The sequence below is a fragment of the Eublepharis macularius genome, chromosome 7 (genome assembly GCF_028583425.1).
Source record: "Eublepharis macularius isolate TG4126 chromosome 7, MPM_Emac_v1.0, whole genome shotgun sequence".
NCBI lineage: Eukaryota > Metazoa > Chordata > Lepidosauria > Squamata > Eublepharidae > Eublepharis > Eublepharis macularius.
Window position 1 is genome coordinate 19599376 of NC_072796.1, and position 19799 is coordinate 19619174.

The window sequence follows — 19799 nt, forward strand, 5'->3', positions numbered from 1 at the left end:
CAGGACAGACAAAGGAAACTATATTTTTCATACAACACATAATGGATTTGTGGAATTCCCAGCCTTAGAAGATTTTTAAAGCAGTATAGGCAAACTCGTAGGGAGGAAATTTCAGCAAAGGCTTTTAGCCAAGGTGGTGAAATGGAATATGTCGATTCACGAGAGAGTCCCCTGAATACTGGTGAGTGGATAGGGGGAAAGACAGAGGGAGATCTGGCTGTAGTTCTGATCTATCTTCTGTTTTGGGTGCATTGAGCAGCCTTTGTACTGAGTCAGATCATTGATCTGTCAAGGGCAGTTTTGTCTAATCTATCTGGCACCGGCTCTTCATAGTTCCAGGAGAAATAGCAAGAGTCCAGTAGTGACTATAATTTGTGGTAGGGTTTGAGCTTTTGTGGGTCACAGCTCACTTCTTCAGATAGGAGCTGCTGGACTCTTGCTCTTTTCTACAGCTACTGACAGACTAACATGGCTACCCATCTTGATCTATCTTCATAGTTCCAGGTAGAGGTTTTTCACATCAACTCCTACCTGGACTTTTTGACTGGGGTGGCTTCTGCATGCTGCAAAGTAGATGCTTTGCTAGTGAGCCATGGCCCCTTCCTTTAAAGGGGAAAGGAGCTTCTTAGATGCTTTTCAGAAGGCCAAACTAAAAGGTCTGCCACAAGGATGCCATCACCATTTAAAAGCGTAAAGATGCTATAAGGGCCTGATCCTGATCAGGCCTGCAGTGTGGTGGGAGGCGGCACTCTTGTTTATCCCATCAAGTGCCTTTTTAAGTGCCAAAACACCCCCTTTAAAATTGCAGACATGTCTAGTTTGGACTAGAGTCATCTGATCAGCTGCTCTTGGAAACAGCATATCGGAGCAGAAGGAACTAGTGTGATCCACAGTGCTGATTTTGTGTCCACTAAGCATACAAGAATTCCCCTGGAAGGTCCTTGGCTTGTTTAGGCACCTCAAGGAAGTTTTTTCTATTTGGAGTCATGAGATCCAGTATGCCCAAGACAGCCACCAGATGAAGTCCATGTTAACTAGCTCTCCCGTTAGTGGTGAACTCTTCACAGCCAGCTGTTTTTGTCTGGCATTTTGACTGGAAAACCTTTTCATGCCATGGTAAACTTCTGGACAGGGTAACTGTCACAGATCCATGTGGTAAGCCCCTGTACAGGTAAGTGTAACTGGTCCATGTGGGAGAAATTTTATGTGACTTTCATATGTTGGCTCTTTGATGAACTGCATCCCTTAGCTGGAGTTCACTTGGAATGGGGCTTGATAATCATATGGGCTTTGTTTGCTGTTTATTCATTGTTTGGCTATACGTTTTAATACCACCTTTGTTGAGTCTCCAGGTTGGGATATGGAAGAAATCCAAAGCAGACAACTATGGTCCATGACTGTTTAAATCAGCCAAGCCTGTTTATTACAGCAGTGGCAGCAGCCATCTGGAACATTTCCTTCATGTGCAATTGTGATTTCTTCATGCTGGCTTTTTCGTACAGGTGCTGGATTGGATTGAAAACCACGGGGAAGCTTTTCTTAGCAAACACACCGGAGTTGGGAAATCATTGCATCGAGCCAGAGCATTGCAGAAGCGTCATGAAGACTTTGAAGAAGTGGCTCAGGTAGGAGCTGTCCTTGGCATCAGCTTGGTCTGAGTGCTTAATTTATTCAGGGTGCCCTTAGCCCTGCTTTCAAAAACCAAGTTGTTTGAGATGTTGACCAATATATTCATTAGCACAACACTGGCTTGGTTGTTTTGCTTTTGTGATTAGCTGATATATATATATATATTTTAAAATTATTATTTTATTAGTGCAAAAGAGAAAAAAAGAAAAAAGAAAAGAAAACAGCAGGCCTACAATGCTAAGACACCCTTATTGCTAAGTACCAGTTTTTCATTTGAAGGCAGGAATTTGGAAAAGAGGCTTGTATATTAATGTACTTGTGTCTCAAAACTTGAAGCAGAGCAGTTTTGTTATCCTTAGTGTGGAAGGAATTTTATTAATGCCTTATATATATATAATGCCTTATATATATAAGCGGGCTCAGGGCGAGGTACAACATTGATTAAAATACAACTTAAAATCAATCATAAAAACAGATAAAATACTGTACCCCTTTCGAGGCAACCAGTGTAAATGGACTCTCCATACCCCTTGTACAGTGAGACCGGTGGAAAGCTCAGCAATGATGGGCTAAAATTAGCCTTCACCATATGCCTGCTGGAACATCTCTGTCTTACAGGCCTGCCTAAATGATACAAGATCCTGGTGGGCCCGAGTGTCCTCAGACAGAGAGTTCCACCAGGTTGGGGCCAGGACGGAAAAGACCCTGGCCCTGGTAGAGGCTAGCCGAGCCTCCCTAGGGCCAGGGACCACCAGTAGATGTTTTCCAGTTGAACAAAGTGCTGTCTGGGGCACATACAGGGAGAGACAGTCCCTTAGGTATGCTGGTCCTAGTTATATCTAGAATTATGGGGAAAGAGTATTTTTCTCTGCCTTAACTGAAGTATTTCCCCCTATTTTTGTTTCAGGGAAGTTTGGAGGGAATTTTGAACAAAATGCTTATGAAATATGATGCGGAGTCATGGTGTAGAAAGAATTAGCAGCTGCAAATGAGATTTAATTCTGATGCAACAGCTACCTGTACACACATTTTTATTAGTGCAGCTGTTCCTTTGATCAGACATGTTGGCAGCCACAAGCATTAAAGTCAAGTGTGCCAGAAGCCCTAACGTTTTCCCCTGGTTTCATATTTCAAGCTGAGTGACCAGAAGCCTCTTTCAGAGGATTCTTCTGAGGACTCATTTCACATGGTTGAGGTCCTGTTTTCTTTTAACAAGTGTTTCAGCTAGTTTTAAAACTAGGTCCCAGCTCTATTCAACCTAGAGGACCTTTGATCAGCAATACAAAAGCTGCCAAACCCCATAACTAAACAAAACGACTACACTGGAGTCTACACTGGACCAGAAAGCTGGGGGTGGGCGGTACTTACAAGTCTTGTAGGGTCACACTTCCTTTCTTTTGCTACAGTCCCTTTGTAGTTTGTACCCATCAATAGGCTTGTAGATTTACAAAACAGTGCATGCTCAGAATCTCTTTTCAGTTCAATCATCTCTAATTTGTTCATGAGTATCCCTCTCAAGAATTCTCTTAGGTCCTGAGCCCAAAGTTCCTTGGACAAATCCTAGCACTAGCTTGTCCACCCGGAATTGTCCAGTGTTGCACCGGTAACTAAAAAGGGAGAGGAAGAGCGGCATTAATATCAAACTCACTTTACCACTTCCAACAATTTAGTGCAGAGATGATGGAGATGATTTATTGTGGTTGGCAAGGTGTCTTGTGCCGTCTCACCTGTGTGTAACGTGCTAATAAATTAAATAGGGAAGGATATGCATCAGAGTGCAAACTTTTTAAATGTCGAGGGGAGTTTACATACAGCCTGCTGGTAATTAGCTGTCAGAAAAGAGCCCTGTTATCCTCAGTCACGCTTGAATTGTTACAGCATCCTTCTTTGATGCAGTAGCTGCACATTGCTTCATTACATTTACAGGCAAACTAGCACAACCATTTTGGTGATGCTAGGACAGCATCCAGTTCAGCACCCCATTTCGGTTTTTGCCTGCCTGATCAGGAACCAAGGTCAGCATTTCCTAAGCCGAGAGAGAGATCAAGGAAGCAAAGACAATTTCCATAACTAAAAAACAGGCATTCTCACCCTTTCTCACTTTCACTATCCCCTCATAATAAAGGGTAGTGTCATACCCCTCGAAGACAGTGATCCTTTCTTAAGTAGGGCCAGTACACCCACAGATCTGCTTCCTTTGATTTCACGGCGGTTGATTATTACACAATTGCTTTCTTAATTTGTTTGGTTTTAAAACACACCTGACGCAGTAGAGAGATGCCTTCAGGGCTGCCTATTGTGCATTTTAAAATTATGTACAGTGTCAAACCATATTGAACAGCAGCAACACCCAAGTTCCGTAATAAGTGCAGTTCCAGAGGATAATAAAAATGAAACCAGCAAACACCCTGAAGCAACAAAAAGAGACTTGAGTAAAGGCAGGCTTTACTCAGTGCCTAAAAGAACAACATGGAGGCTGCCTTGCACTTACCTTTCAGGAAGGAGTTCTGTAGGCAGTGGGCAACCTCAACAAAAGGCCTTTTTCTAGTAAAGCACAATCTAACAGTGGAAAGAGGCATTACTGGGGTTTATCTCTCCGTATTAGAGCTGTGTTGCAGGTTCGCATGTACAAATCATGGGATGTTGTAGTATCAAGTGATGAACATGCATGTATGAGCCAGTCTGTGACTTCCTTTTGGAAGTGTGTTTAGTTCTGTGCTTCTTGATACAGCAGTTCAGTGCCTTTTTATTAGGACCATCCAACTTTCTGCAAAAAATGGATGAGTTTTCCTGCACCCTTCATCAGGCTAGTTGTTCAGGGGCGAGGTGTTTTGAGGCCTGGTGGAGAAGTCCAGAGTCTGTAGTTAGAGAGGGGGACCAGGAAGTATTATGAATTTAAATTAGATTTATTTATTTAATTTATTGATTTCATTATATTTCCGTTCCGCCCTCTCCACGAACGGGCTCAGGGTGGATTATATCAGTTAAAAACACAGTCACAACAATAACAGAAACAGTGTAAAATTCATAAAAACCATAAAACATTTTAAAATCTCAGTTTTCATAATAAATAAATAAGCAAATATCCAGAGAGGGCAACCACAATATAGCTCTTACTTATCTGCGCTTGGATAAAAATCCCATAGGCAATATTGATGTAATTTCCGGGTGTGATTATCTGTTAAGCTGTTAAATAAAATAGAGTGGTGGTAAAAACGTCTGGTGGGGGAGGGATTTAAATATTCATCCACTGTCTCCCCCAGCATGGCAGGCAGAGGCCTGGGCCAGCCTCAGCCATCTGTCCGGTGGAACATCTCTGCCTTACAATTGGTCCAGTTAAGATAGGCGATTCTTGGTGGAAAACAGATTTTAAGATAAACCTGAAGGCTACTGGGATAGAGAATCCAAAACTGACCCTCGTGCTTTACAAATATAGAATCTAGAGGCTGCTTGGTTTTAATAGCAATATAGATATGACCCTGCTGTGGTTTTTGCTTGCTTGTTGTGTTTTTTTGGAATTGCTTTGATGTCCCAAGATAGGCTACCCCATAATCTTTGTTGTTTTGTCCAGCAAGTCAGATACATTGTATCAGTAGTTGCCAAACCTCTCAATTTAATGGAAATAAACACGTTCCCTTGCTTAACCCATAATCTTCACATTACATTGTATGAAACATTTTTGGACATGAGGGGATGCCACTGAACAGTGACATAATCACATCCTAGTCAGCTGTGGTTGCATCGGGATAAATAGGTACAAATGGTACCTTTTAAATCTATTTGTTTCTGTACCCTGTCCTTCCTCCAAAGAACTCAGAATGATGTTTTAGCCTCTCAGCAGCTTCACTTAGGCTGGGAGCAGGAGACTTGCCCAAGTAGGCTTCATAGCTGAACTAGCATTTGAACCCACGCTGCTCATATTCAAACCAGACATCAGCCCCTGCATCATTCTGGTCTTGGTTTCCAAAGAGATGGCTTGAAAAGATGCTTTGGTGTGTAATGTTTTTTGTTGCTTCCATTAAATGCAGTTCCAAACAGTGAGTTGGAATAGCAAACCGGCAGATTGTATTCGACAAGATAGAATGTTAATTCTGTAACCCCACTGGGTTTTAATCATACCTGCCAAAAGGTTTTTTTTTTTTTTTTGCTTTGGCTGGTGCTATGGGTAGAGTCTGAGACTATCGTACTTTTGTCACATCATGAGAAGATGTGGAAAAGTCAGTAATGCTAGGGAAAGAGGCAGTAGAAAAAGAGGAGGATCTAAAACGAGATAGCTTGACTCAGTAAAAGAAGCCACATTCTCCAGGTTGCAGGATCTGAGCAAGTCTGTTAATGATAGGACGTTTGGGAAGTCTTTCCTTCATAAGGTCACCATAGGGCGGAGGTGACTTGACAGCACATCACTCACTCACTCTCACTCTCTCTCTCACACACACACACACACTCTCTCTCTCTCTCTCTCTCTCTCACACACACACACACACACACACACACACACAGACACACACACACACACACACACACACACACAGAGTCAGTTCTGGTTTCTGCATCCCAAATGTAAAGAGAAGCAAATATTTCTTTCGATTTTTGGATGGTATATGCAGAATACCTGTATGGTCAAAATAGATACTGTTCCTTCTAAGCCCTCTGGACCAGAATGTGTCTGTTGTTGTGTATCTGTTACAATGGTATGAAATAACTTTTCAGTAGTGATGGTTTAATGTTAGGAATTAATCTGCTATGTGGTAAAGCTGCAAACATTGAGGAGGGTTGAACAAAGATATGGGTGAAGGAGCACAGACTTCAGTGGATCACATGCTGTGGATCTGTTCTGTTGTGGGCGTATTGAGAAATGACTGTCCATCTAAATGCTTGTTTGCAGAAATCTCCCTTTACAATTACTTTCTCTCACCCCTCCCCACCTCTAGAACACGTACACCAATGCAGACAAATTGCTAGAAGCAGCTGAGCAACTGGCCCAGACGGGAGAGTGTGACCCTGAAGAGATCTATCAAGCAGCCCATCAACTGGAGGATCGTATACAGGACTTTGTTAGGCGTGTAGAGCAGCGTAAGATTCTGCTAGACATGTCGGTGTCTTTTCACACTCATGTTAAAGAGGTATGTAAACCATGAAATACAAAAGGCAGTAAATACCGAATCATACGTTTTAAACTAGTTTCAAACCAGCTTGTGCTATAGTCTTTAACCCAAGGAATTTTGAGGAACTTCAAGGTAGATGGAAGCTGGGACCGTCCTCAGTTTCAAACGTGATTTACTTTTGTAGAGGAGATGTTCATTTATATAATGGTAATGCAATTTAAGTGTTGTAGCAGAAGAAAATCTAATATGGAAGCAACATGGGTTTAGTAATAAGGTATAAGAGTATTTTCATCTATTTGTGTGAATGAAATTCTTAGTAGGCCTTAACATCCTGTGCATGTAGGTAGAGACCTGAATTTTCTCATTCATATTTTGGTCATTCCTAATGTTGATGAAGAATACTCTGTCAATTGCAAGAGGGAAATCTCCTAATATAGACTACTTTCAAGGGAGCCAGCGCTCAAGGAGATCAAAACTGGGAATACAATAAAGCGCTCAGAGTATCACATACATCTATTGTTATTTTAAGTTTTTAGATAATTATTCCATACACCTCATTTAAATACATGTAATAAGTTACAGTTCCGTTCCAAATATTTTATGTACAGACCCTTGTAAAGTCCTCAAGTGATTAGTCCTTTTTTATTTCTCGTTGCCTTTCTAGACTGCTCCAAATAGATGGTAAGGCGCGCCTGGGGATGGGCGGTATATAAATTGAAATATAAATAAAATAAATAAAATAAAATAAATAAAAATTATACGACGTTTGTTCCCCCCGATGGGTAGAGTGAAACGTGGCGCTCCAGATAGCTTGGCAATAGAATGCGGCATTCCAAACTGTTGCTTGGCTAGGCTACGAGCTCTGCCGGCTCACTTACTAAGGCTCGTTTCGAGTTTCATCTTCGTCTGGCCAATCATTAATTTCTTTTGATAATTCTTTTTCCAATCAAGGCTGCAAAGACCCCATTCATGATTACTTTGCAGCCCTGATTGGAAAAAGAATTATCGGAAGAAATTAATGATTGGCCAGACGAAGATGAAACTCGAAACGAGCCTTAGTAAGTGAGCCAGCAGAGCTCGTAGCCTAGCCAAGCGACAGTTTGGAACGCCGCATTCTATTGCCAAACTATGTGGAGCGCCGCGTTTCACTCTACCCATCGGGGGGAACAAACGTCGTATAATACTCCTTACCATCTATTTGGAGCGGTCTGGAAAGGCAACGAGAAATAAAAAAGGACTAATCACTTGAGGACTTTACAAGGGTCTGTATTGGGAACGGAACTGTAACGGAACTGTGATTTATTACATGTATTTAAATGAGGTGTATGGAATAATTATCTAAAAACTTAAAATAACAATAGATGTATGTGATTCTCTGGGCGCTTTATTGTATTCCCAGTTTTGATCTCCTTGAGCGTTGGCTTCCTTGAGAGTAGATGAAGAATACTCTACATTTTGAATTGAATTTCCCCTGTTTTTTCCACTGTCACAAGATCATAATTCTAAAACTTACTTAGATGTGGTATAATTTGTTGAAGGTTTATAAATAGAGGTGAGAGTGGGACCACATCTGCTGTGTCTTCCCCCTAAAGCCCAAGGTCCAGGATCACTTATGGTCTGTTGGACAGTACAATGGAGTAAGGGCTTGTGGGCCCCTATGTCAGTGTACCATCTAGCACATGTGACTGTGACCTCCTAGCAAATCGGTGATGGTCCTGTTCAAATATGCAGATATCGGTCAGATCCAGCGCAAGCCCAGTCCCACTCCTGCATCATATGTTGTTTGTGTAGCGATTGCTTTATATTTGCACAGCAAAGGACTGCTCGCATGGGCGAACCTTTGCATGTTTTTAGAAAGGACATTTACACTAGCCTACTCTGCAAACTTGCTTAAAATGCAACTACTGTAATAATAAAATGTAGTTCCATTTTCCCAGGAACCAGCCGTCGTTTATACTCCTTCTCTGTTGCTGAACTGCAAATTAGGCCATTTAAAAATTATAATGCTTCCTCATGGCACTAGAAGCTCCTTTTTTATTACCCTTAGCATTCAGCCACTTCTGTCTATCATATTTGCACAATTGATGCAACACACATGGCAAATTTGGCTCCAAGTCAGAGCAGCTTTTATTATCTTTTCTATACCACTGCTGGGTTTCTTTGCAGTCTTAAATGGGTACCTTTAGGTATTCGTGAATGGGCGTCTCCCGGTAGCAGAAAGCTCAGATGTCTGACTGTCATCACCCGAATGTGTTGGGCATCTATCAGAATACCTTCCCCAGGAGGACCAAAAGTGGTTAGCAACATTATTTTGCTCTCCATTTTGTCCTCACAACAACAACCCTGTGTTGTAGATCAAGATGAGTAACCATGTTAGTCTGTCTGTAGCAGTGGAAAAGAGCACGAGTCCAGTAGCACCTATAAGACTAACAAAATTAGTGTTAGGTATCTGAAGAAGTGAGCTGTGGCTCACGAAAGCTCATACACTACCACTAATTTTGTTAGTCTTATAGGTGCTACTGGACTCTTGTTCTTTTCCTGTGTTGTAGGTTAGGGTGAGAGAGAGTGACTGGCCCAAGGTCACCTGGTAAGCTTACTTTGTAGGGTAGGACTTGAACCTGGGTCTCCAAGGTCTTCTGAGACTCTAACCACTATGCAACACTGGCTTTTAAAGATTGTTTACTGTGCTGCATTTAGGTGTGTGTGTGTGTGTAATATATAATTAAATATATCAAAGCTTGTCACAAACAGTTCAGTTTGTTACTTTTAGAACAAAATTTAGACAGGGACAGGAAGAGAGTTCCTTTACTTAAGCACTAAAGCGTTGCCTTGTTAGATCAGGGCAAAGGTTCATCTAGTTCAGGAATCAGATTCTGTTTCCAGCAAAGGTCAACTAAATGCCCCTGGAAAGCATGCCGAAGAACACATTTTTTCCGAGGCACCTGATGTTTGGAGAGATACTTCGGATCATTGACCAGCCAACATTCATCCAGTCCTTACATGGAAATTGACAAAATTGTTTTGTATATGACTACTGACACGAATTTGCCTGACTAATTGATATTGGTGGCCTGACGAAGGACCCCCTCTGAAACGAGCGGAAAGGAGTAAAACCGGTGTAGCTCGTTGCCACCTTTCCCTTCAGCAATCTTGGATGCCACCATCCAGCTCACCCTGGAATTGGCTGGCACCGTCATCGTTTGGCGTCGTGAGCAAAGCCTGGGAGATTTATTCTGGATATTGTATTGGAACTTTCTTCTCTCTTCATACATGTGTATTGGACTGATTGTTGATGTATTGAGTAGCCATTAGTGCTGTATAAGTAATATAATTGTATTTGTACATATTGGCATACTTCCTTTGTCTTTGTTAAGTAGTGTTTCTTCATATGCTGGGAGAAAGCAAGGAAAACTCTCTTCTTAGAAATACCCGAATCTCTTTCCATCATTGATCCTAATACTTGGGTTATCCCTTTGAATTACATGGGAGCATGACATTTGAGACTAGGTTTTCAGATTTTCTCGGAGACTGTTCTTTGACTTGGAAAGTACTTACAGCTAACTCTTACAGGAAGGCTTTGACCATAGAAGAGACCATACCTATTGATGAATGATACCTGCCTTGTATAATGCCAATATGAAGTATCTTGAGGAACAAATCTGAAATGGTCTGCTTAAGTGGTACACATTAAAGAGTAAAAATGGGAGGAGAGGCTTTGATGGAGGATACAATCGGCAGTGATTCATGAACTTTGGGAAGTCAGCACAGATGTGCTGGAATAGTGCCTAGATTTCCCCTAGATGCTACTCAGTGCAAAGAAATGTTTTCCTTATTGTTTCTTCCTGTCATTTCCTAAATCATTTCCTTGTCTCTGCTATGGTAGCAATCCAAGGTATTTTTTAGAAGACATTTTCTAGTCTACAAACTGAAGAGAGCGAATTTCAGCATATGTAACTCCACCATGACTGTGTGCATGGTGATTTCTTGGCGAGCCGTGTGGTGGGGAGTAGAACTTGAACCAGCAACACATGAGTTTGAACAATTGCTTAGTCTTACAGAATGGCCTGGGATCACATTCTCGCTTGCTTTATAGGGTAATTGTGAGGGTAATATGGGAATATCCCCTTTAAGGTTCTTTTGTTTCTGGGAGAGTGGATGGGAATCAGATATGGATTACCAGCCTACTTTGCCGTACAGCGCTGTGCATTTGTTTCACAGGTGATGTCTGTGGGTTTAAACACTGTGTAAATACTAAGTAGTATTACTATTGTTACCTGATTGGCTTATGCTTATGTTGGTACTCCGTCATGTGTTAGCCGAAAGGTTTGCATTCTGCTAAGTCATTTGGGAATACTCATTTATTTGCACCGCACTGATTATAGTGATGGCCTGCTATGGACATAGCCACGCCAGCATTCTCATACGTGGTTTGAGGCAAACAAATCCTGTTTGGGTAGTAACTGAGACTCTTTCCTCCACCTGTCTGCAAGTTCAGATGTGGAGGATAAATTTAACTGCTGATGTTGCCTCACACTTAGGTTAATATTGGCCTACTGACCATTATACCAAAAGCCCTGAACTGATTTTAGAGGGCCTTGTTATTAGTTTCACAGGTCGAGGCTGTGCATGTTTCATTTCTGCTTGGCGTTTGGAGGATTGCGTGGTCCTCCCGGCTTCACTGCTCTAATAAATGAGCATTTTGCAAGACTGCAGGCTCTGTTTTGTTTTAAGAGCTGGGTGGGAGAGTTTTCATCTTGCAGTTGAAATAGATGAGCAGCAAGGAGGCTTGTTTACAGCAACAGTTGCTTAGTTAGAAACCTCAACACAAGAATTAATGGCAGAATCCTTTCGCCGGTTCCCAGAGTGCAGGTTATCGCATTCCCTGAGTAATGCGAAGCTTTTTTTAGACTGAAAAAGTGCTTTGAATTATGTCTACATGAGTCTGCGCTCATAACTTTTCTACTGTCAGCCGTACAAATGTGCATTTAAAGGACTTCCTCTTCCCTGATGGGAGAAAAAATCACGCAAGGGCCAGGCCAGGTGTTTGCATAATAGTGCCAGAGTACAGGGAACAAATCAGCTGTGTCAGTTTTTCAGGAAGTGTGGGAATGGAAATTTCAAGGATGGACCCATGAGAAGCAGTGTCTGAATGTTTTTGCATGGTGCTTTAACAGCCCGCAGTCCTCAGTGGCTTGTCAAATGACTGTCCAAATACTTGTTTTTTTCAAACAGCTTGAGCGTTTATAGGTAGCCACATAAATTGCTTTCTCTTCCTGGTCAGCGTTGCAAGTGTCTTTCTTCATTTATCTACAAAGATCCATGCTAGGTTAGCCCTCGTGGTCTAAGCTTGAGGAATGGTAGATAGTTATCAAGAGTTGGAAGCGATTGCTGTCTTGAACAGAAAAAATATATATTGGCTTCCTACAAAAAAAACTATCATTTGTCTATCTTGTTTGATCAGGGGGTGTTAAACAGTGAAACAGTTTGGCAGTTGGCTCAGGACACAGCAGAAAATGATCATGGACGTCAGTACCACAAGATATGGTAATGACTGTTAGTCTTGGAGACGTCAGAAACATATCTGAGGTCTGCAATCAATGAGCATTAACCTTGAAAGCAAAAGGCTTCCATCTATACTTAGAGATGTTTTGCTAGGCGCTAGGGAACAAAACTAGGAAGATCATCCCTTTTTGTGTCTCGACTGTGGGCTTCTTGGCGAATCTAGTGGGCTTGTTTAGGTAGGAAAGTAGATACTGCACTACATGGACTTCTGGTCTGATCCAGCAGTGCTCTTTTTAGGCCATGTGGCAGGGTAGTTGGCCCCATTACAAAGCTGCAGTTCAACTGACAGTGAATTAGTCATTAATCCTGGGCTTTTGATGACTAAAAGATGGCTGTGCACAGGCAGGGACTCACAGGATTCTGTTCTGTTGACTAGGTGAGCCAGTGAGGGAGGACTCCATTGCCACAGAAACTCTGGTGGCAGTTACAGAGAAGCTGTTTTTCACCAGTCGATTTGAGGAGCCGGGTGTGGCTCTGGCTTCCCCTGTCTTGAGGAGAGGGGAAGTTGGAAACGAATACTGATCTAGGCGCTATAGGCAAACGGCGAGTTGTGTTAGGATTCGTAGAATTTTGAACCCGTAGGTCTTTAACAACGTATTTTGAATCCTCTAGGTTTTGAATTTTGAATCCTCTAGGTCTTTAGCAACCTATGACGAGCTCCCTTTTGGACTGTATCCACATAGCTGAGTTTCTCCCCTCAATAAAATCCTGTTTGTCCAATTCTACTTGAAAAGTGGCCCTGGGGGAGGGGACCAAAAGAGTGTGTGTTGCCTCACCTGTGGCTGCTCTAGCTATGCATGACTTGATGCAGCCTTTTTAAGGGTTCCCGGGGGAACCTGGGCCCTTGAAGATTTCCTGTGGGAGGACGGGAAGTCCAAGATGGCCCTCCTTAGTCAGAGCCACCCCTGGAGGGGCAGTGTGCCAAGTTAAACCCTTTCCCTCAGCCTGTGGCATCCCTTCTGAGAAGCAGTGCTGTGCACCCTCAAGGGGGGTTGTCAACCAGCTTGCAAAAGGAAGAGTGGGAAATGAGTAGTAGAGCCCAGCTTTTTTAAGGTCAGAGGTTCAGTTCATGGCATCTCTAGTAAAAGATGATGGGGATTGCAAAGAGCTGCTGATGTTTAGAACCCTGTAAGTATGGATGGATGTTACAGCAAGTAAATTGGAGGGGAGGTGGAGGTCTACCCTTCCAGGTGACTGGAGAAGGCCTGTTTTCATGCGCTAGGATCAGACGATGGAAATGTGCATATCTACTTTCATAATACAGCGTCAAGACTGATATGAAGAGAACAGAATGAGTGGAACACTTATCAAAAGAAAGAGGTTTATGCCTCAAAGAGCCTCTAAATACTTGATTAATAATTCAGCTTTAAAAATAGTGTTTGCTTTCCAGAAGCTATATTTAAACCTGCTTTTTTCAGTTCAGTGCTGAACAAAAGAAGCAGGGAGCTCTGCGGTAAGACTCAGTAATTCATTGCCCTTAAGCTTTCTAATAATGCATACTCCGCTGTGGAACTGGGGAGATCCTGAGTCTCGCTTCTGTTCCTACCTTTTCTAGGTTCCTCACTAAAGACTTCATGTAGACATAGCAGGGCTGGGAAAGAAATTATTACTATGCATAGGGATCACAGATTTCTAACTGAGAAATTTGGATCTAATGTAGGCCATTCATGTAACAACTAGAACAGATAAATCGAGCTGGAGAAGTGTCTCCTTTCTGTAATCTTTAAGGATGCGTTCTAGTCCCCCGTATGAGCTTTCCAGATTCAAAGCTCCCTTTGTCAGAAGTGATGAAGGGACCTTTGACTTTCGAAAGCTCATACCATGAAAATCTAGATGGTCTTTAAGGTGCTGTTGGACCCATATCTTGCTCCCCACCTGAAACTGTCTTCATGAATATCTTCATGAATATGTTGGATGACCTTCAGGCAAAACTCTCTCACCTACAGACCTCTTAATTTTGGTTGGTTCTGCACTGGCGTAATTGCCCTCGGGAACTTCAGAAAAAGGAAGCTTGCCCAAAGTAAACATTTTGGATTAAAAAATACCTTGAATGTTTGATGCTGTCATGAGCTCCGGTCCCAAAACGCGGAGGAGATTTATTGCGGTTTAAATGTCATGTGGAAGGGCCCTAATTTGAAAACAAACACAATACGAGAGCCTGTGAAATATGTTTATTTCTTGCAAAGTGCAGCAACAAAGGCTTGTTATAAATGACAATGTGGGATTTCTCCTCCTCCAAAATGGTGTATGAGTGAATTTGTAATATCCTTAAGTCTTCATTTTAAGCTGGCCATTTTTAAAATCTAGAAAATAGAAGTCCATTTTTGATTATTAGACTAGGGGCTCATAGCTCAGTGGATGAGCCCATACTTTGCATGATGAAGGCCCTGGGTTGAGGCCCCGTCATCTTCCCTTGAGAGGTCCTGGGACAGCAAGGCCGGGTAGGACCCCTCTCTGAGATCTTGCAGTCAGAATAGACAGCATCAGGCAAAGTGGATTAATCATCTGTCTCTGCTCAGGGCAACCTGATATATTCCTAAATGTAGGCTTTCTATTTGTAAGTTGTTTGTTCTTGCTGCCTGAAATTGTGTTTTGAAACAAGACTAGTACATCAGCAAATAAAAAGCCATCTCTTAAAAAAAATCGTATGACAACGCAACAATACTTGTGGGCTCTGGATGCATGCGTTTGCAACCCCTGTACACACACACATGCATTTTTGTGTTTCTCTGTCTTTCTGGGAATGAAACCAGTTTTTAAAAAGAGCTTTTCAGAGGAAGAAAAAAAAAACCCCGCATGGTCTGTTTTCATAAGCAATCTGTGCTGAGCTCTGCCGTGCTCTCTTGACTCGTAGCTCTGGACGTGGCTGGAAGAGCTGCAGAAGGAACTCCTGGATGACGTCTATGCGGAGTCTGTCGAGGCCGTGCAGGAGCTGATCAAGAGGTTTGGCCAGCAGCAGCAGACCACACTGCAGGTTACGGTGAACGTCATCAAGGAAGGAGAGGACCTGATACAGCAGCTGAGGTGGGGTGTGGCTCTCCTTGTGGCGTACTGCCCCTCCCACAACGTGCCATACAGCTTGCTCTGTTTTTGACGTCATTGTGCTGTCTGTTTTCCCACCAGCTCTATGTATCCTTTATACTGTATTTACTCAAATGCAAGACTAGATTGTTTCCAGATATGTCATTTAAGAAGGTGAGATCATCTCAGACTTACATACAAGTTATAGTTACGCCCAATAATAAAAAAATCTTTTGGGTGCAACGTTATAGGGGTGGGGGTTGCCTTGCTTTTGAGTAAATAAGGTATGTTTCCCTGCCATCACCTTGGGCACCCTAAGTTGGGTGGAAAGGTGGCTTTGAAATGTTTTAAATTAACTAACTGTGGGCTACCACAAGTGGGCAAGCGGGTAGGGAATATACATAATACTGACAGTGGGAATGTGGTATGCGCTGTACTTCATGTTGTGGAGTGAGAACCCTGATGCAAGTGAAACCCTCAGTACCAGCTCTGTGTTTCTTGTAATATGAAATGTTGCTGTAATGCTTGAATACAACTTCTGACAAGTCTATGTGGCTTAATGCAGTAGTTCTTAGATGAGGTCCTGGAGAGTCCGGCGGTTTCCTGGAAACTTACTAGTGAAGTTGAGAAGATCAAGCACGGCAGACCAGTTTCTGAGATGGACAATGTGCCCACCTCTGCTTATTTTCTCATGCAGTGCCCCGCCACGCGGCAGTGTTGGATGTGTTCTAGAACTCTGTGCAGAGTCAGGATGAAGCTCAGTAATGGTGGTCAGCACCCCATTTTTTGTGTGTGTGTGTGTGTGTGTGATGGAACATGCTGCGAAATCCCCTGTAACACCACAGAGACTGGTCTGCTGATCAAGTGATGTGATAAAGGTTCCTTCAGAGCATAGAGTGGGTAAAGCACTTGAGTAAAACCAGTGTAGATCAACCTGGTTCTTTCCAACTCCTGCACATAGTCATTGGGAAAGGACTTTGTTGACAAATGGATGGATGGACGCACACTTGCATTCTAGTCTTGATTTCTTGCGGCTTTATCCTTTTGTGCTTGTGTTCTTCTTTTTTTTAAAAAAAAAATAGGGATTCTGCTATCTCAAGTAACAAGACTCCCCATAACAGCTCCATCAACCACATAGAGACAGTCCTTCAGCAGCTGGATGAAGCCCAGTCCCAGATGGAGGAGCTTTTTCAGGAGCGCAAAATAAAGCTGGAGCTTTTCTTACAGCTGCGGATATTTGAGAGAGATGCCATCGATGTGAGTCTCTCTTAAGTTGTACACCACTCTTTCCTTAAGTCTTTCCTTTCTCACCTTGGGGGTGGGTTGGATTAGAAACTGGAGAGTCACTTGAAGGGTTAAAAATACAATGAGGAAGTGGTTAGCTCTTCTTTCTACCGATCTGATTTTTCAGAGTGCCGGGTATTTTGAGGATTGTCCTCTCAGTGCTTAAGCAGACAGTGAGTGATTCAGCACACGTTGGATAATGCACTTCCAATCCTTTGTATAGATCATTTGGAACGGATTTTTTTTTGTGTGCGGAACAAATAATCCACCTCAAACGATTGATAAAGTGCACTGAAAGTGTATTATCCAACGTGTGCAGAATTAGCCAGTTACGGCCTTGGGAAGGTTCCGTCTGTTTCCAGCCCTCTCATCCCTGTTTCACAGGGATGTTGGGCAACTGAACAGATGTCGGTAGAGTGCTTGCAGAGGGAAAGGCACTCCTTTTAACTTCAGTGGTTCTGCACCTGCTCCTTCCTCTTAATGTGCTCAGCCTCTTAATTATCCGTATATTAACTTCTGTAATGCTTCTGGTGCTCTGTGCTTTATTTTTTGGAAAACATTAATTAACAATGGTAAGAAGAGGTGCATTGCTTTGAACTACGCACAAACACTGAGATTTTCGTGCCAAGGACTTGTGGAACCTGTTTGAACAGAGATCCCGTGCTTGTGGTAGAGTATCTTCAACCATCTGTGCCTGCCCCTGCCTGTAAAATCCATTTGAAAAACTTCCGGGATCACCAGTGCCCATCCACTCTTTGCCTGTTCTTGAGTTCAGATTCCCCAAGCCTTTCTCTTGGATGCTAGTTGTTATATGCCGGAAGATTGTGGATGTGCTGTTGTTGGAGACTCACTGCAGACTACTTTCAGTTTGAGCTCAATAACAGGCTGTGTTTGTGTTAGATGGTTGGATAATTTGTGTCGACTTCATATCCAAGCACACCGACGATCTACTGGCTTTCATGAGAAGTAAATTTAAAAATCTCTCTCCATCTTGCTGGATTTTAAGTGTGCCCTGTCTGATTCTGGTTGAAGAGGAGCTTGCTGATTCAAATACAACTTCTCTTGTCTCTAAAGATTGACCAGTGCTGAATAAATCTTGAATTATTATCTCTCTTATTAGTAAGAAAAGCTAGTTTGGTTACTAAGGATTTGGGGCTATATTCAACCAATGCTCAGCCCCTTCTCAAGGCAGTTGGGTACCTCTTAAATACTTCAGGAAATCTTTACTGTACATAGTCAGATGCTGAATTGCTTATCTTTCTCTTTTTGGCTTTAGATCATTTCAGACCTTGAATCCTGGAACGATGAGCTCTCTCAGCAGATGAACGATTTCGACACGGAGGACCTCACTATTGCAGAGCAGCGGCTTCAGCATCATGCAGATAAAGCCCTAACCATGAACAACTTGACCTTTGACGTTATCCACCAAGGGCAAGATCTCCTACAGTATGTCAATGAAGTGCAGGCCTCTGGTAAGATGCATCTGTCCCACCTTAACCAGGTTAATAGATTTATGGGGATTATCCAAGCTGGCTTGCTAAGGTGTCAGAGCCAACGTTTGAACGTTTGTCTTGTTATTACTAGAGGAACTGGGACATTATCATGGGGTTCATAAATCTAGCTGATCCTGTACTCTTTCCTTCAGTAGGCAAATTCTTCCTGAGTTCAAAGTCCAGCTCAGCCAAAAATCAAATGGAGTAATAATTGTCGTCAAGCCCAGAGTCCAGAACTTACCCCGTCCCACTGCAAATAATGGCAGTGGTGGATGGGGTCTTTTTTGCCTTTTTGTATTTTCAATACGAATACATGGAGAGGATAAGAATCCTGAAAGGATAATTCATCTTAAAACATAGCCGATACATTTGGTGGAAGATGGTTTGAGCGGAAAAATAATGAGGCAAACCTAAACTCTGATTGATGCCCTAAATTGGTTGCCTGCATAGACAGAACTGGACTCCGCAACCTGCCTTAAATATACCTCCCGTTTTTCTGTTGTGGGTAGGGACAAGGAGCTCCGCAGACCACAGAAGCCCCAACTTTCTGGCTGCAGGGAGTTCTGCTTGATGCCGTTGTTACGCTTCGGCACTCTCTCCCCAATTCGAGATGTTTGCAGACATTACCAGTGCGCTTTCACATTTTTATGCCAGCCTGCTTTTAAAAATACAAGAAGCTGAGATTTCTGCTTGCAATTAAAATGTTGAATGTTGCCGCTGATTTTGATTCATATACCTCTGGTGATATTTTTACTATGTAAATAGGTATTTTACCTTGTAAAATACCGGAGAAAGAATGCAACTTTGGTCCCTTCCCCTTACGCATAATTCATGGGTGGCGGTTGCAGGTGTGGAGCTGCTCTGTGACAGAGATGTGGACATGGCAACTCGCGTTCAGGACTTGCTGGAATTCCTTCACGAAAAGCAGCAGGAGTTGGACTTAGCCGCAGAGCAACATCGGAAACATCTGGAGCAGTGTGTACAACTGCGCCACCTGCAGGCCGAAGTGAAGCAGGTATGCTGTGCTGCAAGGTACCCGGTTTCTACTCCGCCTTTGTCATAAAAGCATCATTCATGATCCTAAAATCATTTCTTCACGCAGCTGTATAAGCTGTTTGCTGCGTGCGAACTAATGCTGAATTACGTCCAGTGAGCGAACAGATTTCTTGTTGCAGTTTTTTTACCCCATGATTCGAGTCACCAGAATGCCTGTGTGTGTGTCTTCACAGGCACATACACATGTGTGTAAAATCTCTCTTGCATGCACCCATCTCTGCATGATCTGACACGTGGTCCATAGGAAACGTCTTCTAGGCAGGTTCCATAGAAGTGAACAGGGGTCATACTCTGCTTTGAACTCTTGTTTTCAGTAAGGGAGCAGTGTTGTTGGTCCTGACAGCTAAATGGAACCTCCATGTTCCGGAGCAGTGTCTGCCTCCATTTTCAAGTCCTGGCAATGAACAGCAGGAGAAACGTCTTTCCCAGAGGAAAGGCTGGTCACAATTGGAAACAGGATGCTGGACTGAAGGTACTTCTGCTCTGATCCAGCAGGGCTGCTCGTACGGCTTTCGGAGTAGCTAGTCCCAGCTGATTGTTTGGCACACTTCATGTTGCAGCAGTTGCTTTACTTGGCTGCTTAAATTGCTTTTCGTAATAGGATTGTTATAGTACTGTACCTGATCTGCTCAGCCTGCTGAGTGAGCTC

The 19799-nt window shown here is 42.8% G+C and overlaps 1 protein-coding gene across 2 annotated transcripts in view; it reads left to right on the plus strand.

Annotated features, from left to right (window-relative positions):
- TRIO (trio Rho guanine nucleotide exchange factor) overlaps window positions 1–19799 on the plus strand; it is a 283152-nt gene that overhangs the window by 119846 nt on the left and 143507 nt on the right. For both annotated transcript variants that reach the window (XM_054985288.1, XM_054985291.1), the window contains exons 10-15: window positions 1503–1625; window positions 6561–6752; window positions 15151–15320; window positions 16400–16574; window positions 17878–18073; window positions 18943–19109. In XM_054985288.1, the coding sequence (XP_054841263.1) occupies window positions 1503–1625; window positions 6561–6752; window positions 15151–15320; window positions 16400–16574; window positions 17878–18073; window positions 18943–19109 (1023 nt within the window). The remainder of the gene's footprint in view (window positions 1–1502; window positions 1626–6560; window positions 6753–15150; window positions 15321–16399; window positions 16575–17877; window positions 18074–18942; window positions 19110–19799) is intronic.